The sequence below is a fragment of the Platalea leucorodia genome (genome assembly GCF_965183815.1).
Source record: "Platalea leucorodia genome assembly, chromosome: 11".
Lineage (NCBI taxonomy): Eukaryota > Metazoa > Chordata > Aves > Pelecaniformes > Threskiornithidae > Platalea > Platalea leucorodia.
The window spans coordinates 18487766-18495886 of NC_138833.1; the positions used below are offsets into that span (position 1 = coordinate 18487766).

Sequence of the window (8121 nt, forward strand, 5' to 3'; positions counted from 1 at the left end):
GGTGCAGGGTGGGCAGCCACATGTGTTGCAGCCGGGGTTTGCAGGTGATGGGTCTCCTCGCCGGATCACGCAAGACAAGCCAGCCGGGTAGCGGCAGGAACAGGCGAGAGCCATGAAACCCATCCGCAGCGCTCAGCCGGGAGAGCCTTTCCCTCCAGTCAGCGCCGGGACACGCGCCGGGCAGCCCGCTCTGCGCAGGGACCCGTCGGGCTCTCCGGTTTCTCTTCCTCATTCACCGTTTCTCCCCTGGGGGGTTTCACACCGACACGGGAAGTTGTTTCAAAGACACGAGATCGGCTAAGAAATAAAAGCCATTTTTGCCATTAATTGTGCAGAAAGCCCAGGGAACACCCCGCCCATGGCACGGGCTGGGCTTACATCAGCTCGGCCCCGACAGCCCCGCGCACCCAGTGGACCTCCTGCTCCCAAAGATTAAGGGCTAAACAAGCAAATCCACCTTCCTGCCACCTGTGCAAGCCCCAGAAAACCTCCCTGGGGGAGGATACGCCAAGCAGGGCTGTAGGTGCGGGTTCCTCCTGCCTTGGGTTAGACACGAAGGTCTCAGCTGGTGCTTCGGCACCCTGCTCTCTGCCACCGCCACGGAGTGCCAGGCAGGTCCCTGCTGCCCAGAGGCTGTCCTGACCCCGCTACGTGCGGGGGAACCCACCAGACAGATGAAAAGCCGCTTCCCTTCTCGCAGCTTCGGCGCAGTGCTGAGCAGACACCTTCCCATTTCCACATCTGCCCTTAAAAACAGCGGGGCTGAACCAACCAGCGCCTTGGTGGGCAGCAGGCGGGAGAGGGAACTGGTCAGAAACCACCACGACCTGCACCCAAAAAGACAAGAGGGCTCTGTTAAATTTGTCCCGCGCGAAGGTCCTGCCTTGGATTTTATATTCCTGTAGAGCTTTCCCCAAACGTACCCTGTGAAGCAGCAGCATTAATGGCACCTGGGACAAAGTAACACCTACCCGAACAGCAACAAGCTTCACTGTATGTATTAAAAAAATATCGACTGAAGCCGTTAGTAACACACCACCGCTCTGCCTCCCGCTCCCCTGCGCGCCTCGGCCCTGCTCCCTCCCCAGCTCAGCTCCACCTGGGCTGAGCCGCTGCTGGTTTCACGTTTTCAGCACCTTCTCCACGCAGAGTTCAAAGAACACCTCAAGTACAGGAAAACAGTGATTTGAACGGCAAATAGCGCACTTTTAAGACAGTAAGGGAAGTTTATTCTAAAGTTTTCCATGGCCACATATAAAATTACAAATAAAACACCATGGCTGCGCCAAGGGAAATGCTGGCTTAGAAACATCTGTCCAGGCAGAGATTTTTTTTCCAGAGAAAAGGGAAGTCATGTATTAAGCAAGTTTGCAGAAAACCCAGCAGCAGTTAGCTCGCTCACAAGCCCAGCTTTCTTCTCCGCAGCAGGGACACCTCCAAGAGATCGTGACTCACTTTGAAACCGCAACCATCCAAGCAGTTTTCGCTATGAAGACCAAGACGCGCCACGGCTTCGGATCAGCCAGCCTGGTTTCCTGCGCTGTGAAACTCATCCCCTTTTTACCACGCAAGAAGAGCTAGCGCTCGACAACCGAAGGCCGAGCTTGGCAGGAGCAACACGCCCTGGATCCCATCCCGGCTGAGTAACTTGAACAGATTGCTTTGAGAGCAGAGTGCCTCCGACAGCTCCGTCCGTCGGAGCGTCCTTCCTGGTGAGGGGAGGCAGGCTCGGGAGCGGGCAGGTGAAGGAATCCCCCGTGAAGTGTTTTGAGATGCAGAGGCGTGGGAAAGAGCCCACGCAGAAGCAGGGAGGTTCTCAAGCCTCGGGATCTGGAGGCAGACCTTGCCCAAGAGCCCAGGACACCAGAATGTCCCCTTCCAGCCTCATTTCATAGGTCACACATCATCACGTATGAGACTACTCGCATTGGCCACATAACCACGCTAAGAATCCTAAGGTCTTTCAACCACTTCTACTAAATAACCATCACTTAAACCTGACCACAAGTGTTCCTGGACAATCATTTTACCAGCTCCAGATGAGCTCACTCGCTCGTTGCCGAGTCCCACTGAACAGCACGTGCCTGCGACAGCGGAGGCAAAGCACGACGCGCTGCGGCTGCCTCTGCGAGCTCCTGCCGACGGCACCCCGCGCTGCCGGGGAGATCGCAGACAGCGCCGCGCAGACCCACGCCGGAACAGGCACCACGCTGTACGAGGGCTGAAGTCACCGTTTCACCTGAGGAATTTTGACCGTTTCATCTCTCTGGAGCTGTAGAAGCCACAGCAACTTTAACCACGAGCACAAAGAACCCCAACACCACAAGCACACAGAACCCGCCTATCTCAAACTCAAACTCAAGTCTTGTAGGCCCACAAATCTTCTCTTAGTCTAAAATCCTGCTACAGCTGAGGAAGTGACAGAAACAGGAGCGATTTCAAAGCCTGGAGAGCTAGGAAGAGAACATTGGCAAAAGTGGAAATGGGCATTTATTTATTCCAGGTGATGGCAGCACATTCGCAGAGGGCAAACAGCAGTGCAGGAGGCAGGGTGTGACAAAGCGAGGAGTCATTTTTCTTAAATAACTCTGGAAGTATAAATATATAAAGAGAGCGGCTGAGGGAGCTGCACGTAATTCCAGTGCTTTCAGAAGCTTTTCCCATGTACGTTCAAAAGCACCGCTGGTGCAGTGGTACCACCCCAACCCGCCCCAGAGGATACGCCATTTGTGGATGTAATTAAACCAAAGCCGCTCAACTTCTGAGCGTACCTCAGTAAGAAAACACACGGTTGAGGAGAGGTTTAAAAGAGAGCTTTAATGACAAAAGGTGCGGTGTTGTTTACAGGCGACGTCCACGGCGACCACCCTTTCTGCGAGTGCTGTCGGAGGGGATGGGGGTGACATCCTCTGCGGGGACAAGAAACCCGACCCGCGCTGTTACCTTCCGGAGGAAGCCCCAGAAACCAACCGGGCGCAGCCACCCCGACATCCCACAGCCGCACCTCAGCCACCGCAGGAGCCACGCACGGGCAGAACGAACGCACCGGGGGAGTCGAGATATTTGTGAACTCGCCGAGGGCTGGGTACCCAGGGCTGTTAACGCTTAGGAAGCAAAAAATCCTTATCTCCCATCCCACTTAAACCAAGCAGCCACAGCGTTTCCGAAGAAACAGAAGGTACATGATGTAACTTTCAGAGCAGCCACCACCACCGCTTCTTCTGACTCCCCTACAAAGTTTGGGACTCTCCCTCAAGGAGTTGAAGGAACTCCGTTACTACTGAGTCACTCTTAAACCAACCCAGTATTTCTGGGTGGCTGAACGGCTCTGGCACAAATGCTGTTACATCAGAGGGGCGGCAGCACCCTGCCGTACAGCGGGGGTTTATCGCGCAGACAGAAACTTCATTGCTGAAGTCTGCTCACGCCACCTCCTGGCGAACCCTCAGTTTGAGAATCTGTTTAAATTAAATCATCCCTGCAGCGGCATCTGACAGAGGCCAAGCAGGGCATCCCAAATTCAAACCCTCATACCGAGCAGCGTACATGCCTGCAGAGCTCCTTTTACTAAATAATCCCTCAAAACTGATTTTTTTGAGGTAGCAAGGCTCCGCACTGATATATCACTCTCTCCATCACTCACCAATGCGGCCGATCTTCATTCCGGATCGGGCCAGAGCTCTCAGGGCTGACTGGGCACCAGGTCCAGGAGTCTTGGTCCTGGAGGAGAGAACCAGAACCCACGGTCCCTTGAATGACTCAGAAGTTGAACACAGTTCACAAACAACTGACTTAAAATCACAGTTTCCCCACCCCAAAACATCCAGATACCAGAGCTCACCCTCCTCCTGTCCCCAGACCCGAATCATTCACACGCTATCAGCCACCAGAGAGGCGCGTCGCTGTCACGCCAAGGTAACACATCTCCACGGTGCCAGCACCTCCCCATCCGCTATGGATGAATAAGAGCACACCGCAGCGCCAGTCAGCTCCAGACGCCCATTCAGAGCGGGTCCCAGCTGCTCAGCGAGAGATGACCACGTCACCCAGTCACCATACAATGTGACAGACACCCTTCGGGTCGAGTTTAAAGTCAAATTCCTGGGGTGCATCCACCTCCCCAGCTGAGGCAGCGCAAAGAAGGGACGTGGTGCAATCTGGCAGGGTTCTAAGACCGGACGCATCCTCTGGGAATGCCAGGGCCCAGCCCCTCCAGCGTACCTATTTCCACCAGTGGCACGCAGCTTGATGTGCAGGGCCGTGATGCCCAGCTCCTTGCACCTCTGGGCAACGTCCTGGGCTGCCAGCATAGCCGCGTAGGGAGAAGACTCGTCTCTGTCCGCCTTCACCTTCATGCCACCAGTCACACGGCAGATGGTTTCCCTACAGAAGGGAAAGAAGGCATTCAGAAAAGAGCCCCTCCTCTTTCCTCCCCACAAACCAGCTTCAGGGTACAGACAGAACCTGTTATTTTGAACGTTACTGGATCAATAAGCTGCCGTCCAGTACCTTGAGTGCAATATTCATCACAGAGGAGCACACCAAACCATCTAGTCTATGCTCAGCTATGCACGCCATCTTATCATACAGCTCAGCAGAAGCTCAAGGATTTCAGCGGAGCCTCCTGCCAAATCTAATTTCTGTTTTCAAAACAGAGCCCGGTACTGCAGGGATGTGCCCAGCGTTCAGTACTCACTTGCCAGAGAGATCGGTCACATGGACGAAGGTGTCATTGAAGGAAGCAAAGATATGGCAGACACCGAACACATTTTCTCCTTCAGCAACCTGAGGTCCCAAGCTGATAACCTGCTCTTCCTTCTTCTCCTTGCCCTTACGAGGTGCCATTTCTGAACAACAACAAAAAAGAAGTATGAGCGATGGGGGATCCTCTTACAGGACTTTATGAAATTCCCTGCTACTGCAACTTTTTACCAAGCAAGATAAATGAGTTACTGTTGGTAAACCACAGGTAGTCATTTTGGGGTACAAGCGGATTTCTTGTAAAACCCAGGATTCCCAGCTTTGCTGTAGGCTGGCAGATGGGTCACCACCCGCAGCTGCTCAGTGGGGTCTCTCCTGCTGCACTTCACAGCAGGAGCTGCCTACGCTGTGCTTCACGGCGGCTGATGTCCCCAGGCACCACCGCAGCAGAGCACAAGGAAGCTCCTTTCCTTGAGAACCAGCAATGCTGAGCTTCCCCTTGCTCATTTATATGACTTTACGCAAAGAAAATACCTAACTGAACAATTATTAAAGACCTGGGTACTATTGCGAAGCTCTGACTCTGCAGACCTTTCAAGTACCAACTTGGGTTCTTCCATGTTATCGGTCCCCTAACCACATCCTTGGGACCAGCCCAGGGAAGCCTTCTGCAGTCCACACCCAGCTGTGGAAGACAGCAGCCGGGGCACTTGGCAGCGCTTGGTACGGTGGCTGGGGACCCCGTGCATCTGCTCCTGAGCACGGGAACACGGTTCCATATTGCTCCTCTCCTGCCAAATACCTGCTACACCTGGCGCCTCGCAGAAGAGAAAAGTCTAGCAGCTTCATTAAGGAAAGCAGCCCAAGCACAACCTGCTTGCACCCACAGGCCGTAGCCCGACCGTCCGCTCTCTGGAGAGCGATGCTGAGCACCGACTGTTACATCGGGGCCGACAGGACACAGCCAGCCAACGGCCCCGTGGACGTTACCGTCCCCCACCGGGGCCCATAAAGCCCAGCGACACCGACACGGCAGGCAGAGCAAACGCCGAGCCGCGGGCGCCATAACACCGGCATTAACCTCACGGCAACGAACCCGCTGCTCGCCTGAAACCGCACAGGGTCCAGCGGGCGGGAGGGGGCTCACACCTGCCCCGCGGCCCAGCCTGCCCGCTCCTCCACCCCCAGCCGGGAGCGCCGGCCCACCCCCGGGCGCCCAGCTACGCCAGCCCCCGGCTCGCCCGCGGCCTAGCGCCTCGCTCCGCCGGCCGCGCCTCCCCCGCGCCGGGCGCGCTGCCCCGCGGAGCCCCGGGCCCGAGGAGGCGGGCGGCGTGCGGAGGGGGCGGCGGCGACGCGCGGGCGGGCGGATGGCGGCGGATGGCGGCGGCCCCGCACTCACCTGCGCGTCTCCTCCGGCGGCCGCCGCTGGAAAGGAAGCGGCTGGGGTCGGGGGGCGGAGGTCACCGCGGCTCACCCGGAAGTGATGGCGGGAGGCGGCCGGGGGCTGCGGGGCAAGCGGCGTTTCCCCGATCGCAGGCGCAGGACTCTGCCGCGATCCCGATCCCGATCCCGATCCCGATCTCGATCTCGATCGGCCGCCGCCGTGAAACCGCGAACGGCGCTCCCGACGCCAAGCCGGGCCGACCTCTCCAAGATGGCGCGGCCGGGTCCCTTCCCAAGATGGCGGCGCCACCCTCCCTGGGGTCCCTCCCCGGGGTCCCTCCCCAAGGTGGCGGCGGCCGCCGCTTTCCCGGCGTCCCTCCCCAAGATGGCGCGGAGCGTGTGCTCCTGGCAGAGCCGTGCCGGCAGAGCTTGGGAAACCCAGGCCCCAATCGCTTTGAAAAAAACAGCTGGAGGAAAATCGGTGCGGTGCCAGCACGCAGCCCGCTTCCTCCGGGCCAAGCAGCCGCAGTCGCTGCTCCCCGGGCTCGGCTGGGGCCGTGCCCCCCCGCTCCGCTGTCGGGCGGCTGAGCACGGCCGGGTGTCGGGGGGGTCCGGGAGCTGCTGGTCTCTGCCCCTGACTGCAGGAGGTGTTTGGGAATTTACCCTTAAGGGATGTGCATAGCAGTTTAATAGAGTCACAGAAACACAAAATCGTTTAGGTTGGAAAAGACCCTTAAGATCACCCAGTCCAACTGCTCACCCAGCACTGCCAAGCCACCACTAAACCATGTCCCTAAGCACCACATCTGCCCATCTTCTAAATACCTCCAGGGATGGGGACTCAACCCCTGCCCTGGGCAGCCTGGGCCAGGGCCTGACAGCCCTTTCGGGGAAGAAATTTTTCCTAATATCCAACCTAAACCTCCCCCGGCGCAGCTTGAGGCCATTTCCCCTCATCACTTGTTACTTGGGAGAAGAGACCTACCCCCCCCGGCTCCAGCCTCCTGTCAGGCCGTTGCAGAGAGCGATGAGGGCTCCCCTCAGCCTCCTCTCCTCCAGGCTGAGCCCCCCCAGCTCCCCCAGCCGCTCCTCCCCAGCCTTGTGCTCCAGCCCCTGCCCCAGCCTCGCTGCCCTGCTCTGGCCACGCTCCAGCCCCTCCATGGCCGCCTTGGAGTGCGGGGCCCGGCGCTGAGCACAGCACTCGAGGGGCGGCCTCACCAGTGCCCATTGCAGGGGGAATATATATACATATATGTGGAAGTCTGGCATATTTTCTCTTAAGGAGCTAAGAGGAGAGATTTTAATACACGTCGGTATTAAAATTTTAATTCTTTAATTGTAATTCTCTGTCGGGAGGTCAGGCGGCTGATGTGAGTGGCGCAGACTTTGCAGCTGTGAGCGATGGTGCAGGGACCCTCTCCTGGAGCACTTAGCGGGGGAGATTTTTTCTACCTCTACAGCAAAGAGAATGCAAATTTGTAAAGTTTTACGTTAAGGTGGTCCAGCAAGCGAATATTGTCTGGTTCCAATTGATTTAAGTAGGGCTCAGGATGGGAAACATCAAAGACCTTTGGAAAAAAGGCAGATTGAACCTGACTTGGTAGTGCTTGTGATACGCTTCCTGGGCCTGATCCTGCCCTGATTCCAGATGTGCTGGGCTGCCTCCGGCGCTTAGCCCTCCAGGAAGCAGGAAGCTCAGAGCCACGTGGGACTGCGTCATGGGTGGCAGACCGGGAGCCCACCCGTGGGTGCTGAGGTGTTCGGATCTGCACCCAGGAGCTGCGTTCAGAGCCGATCTGACCGGAGGAGAAGCAGACGGCTGCAGATGTATGAGGGAAGCTCCTCATAATGGCCCCACTAGCGGGATTACACAGCCCAAAGGCCTGAAAACACATCGTCAGGGAGGGTCCAGCACCTCTGCTCGACCGACAGCGTTTGCTGCTGGCCCATGGGAAACTTCTGACCCCCCTCTCGCGCCCATCAGCTCCGCAGCTCCGGGGTGCTGCGTGTTTTTAGGGGAGCGTCCACGTGCCCAGC

The 8121-nt window shown here is 57.4% G+C and overlaps 1 protein-coding gene across 2 annotated transcripts; it reads right to left on the bottom strand.

Moving 5' to 3' along the window:
* Positions 1-375: 375 nt before the first annotated feature.
* RPS14 (ribosomal protein S14) lies at positions 376-6346 on the bottom strand. 2 transcript variants are annotated; one of them, XM_082324181.1, is made up of 5 exons: positions 6101-6344; positions 4697-4847; positions 4222-4383; positions 3644-3720; positions 376-827 (listed from the first exon to the last, which is right to left on the bottom strand). In XM_082324181.1, the coding sequence occupies exons 2-5, from the start codon at positions 4843-4845 to the stop codon at positions 811-813; spliced, it is 405 nt and encodes a 134-aa protein (XP_082180307.1). In that variant the 5' UTR covers positions 4846-4847; positions 6101-6344; the 3' UTR covers positions 376-810. The 2 variants fall into 2 exon arrangements, with proteins under 2 accessions (XP_082180307.1, XP_082180306.1); XM_082324180.1 differs by lacking the exon at positions 376-827 and adding an exon at positions 2797-2909 and having other exon boundaries at positions 6101-6346.
* Between the last annotated feature and the right edge of the window lie 1775 nt (positions 6347-8121).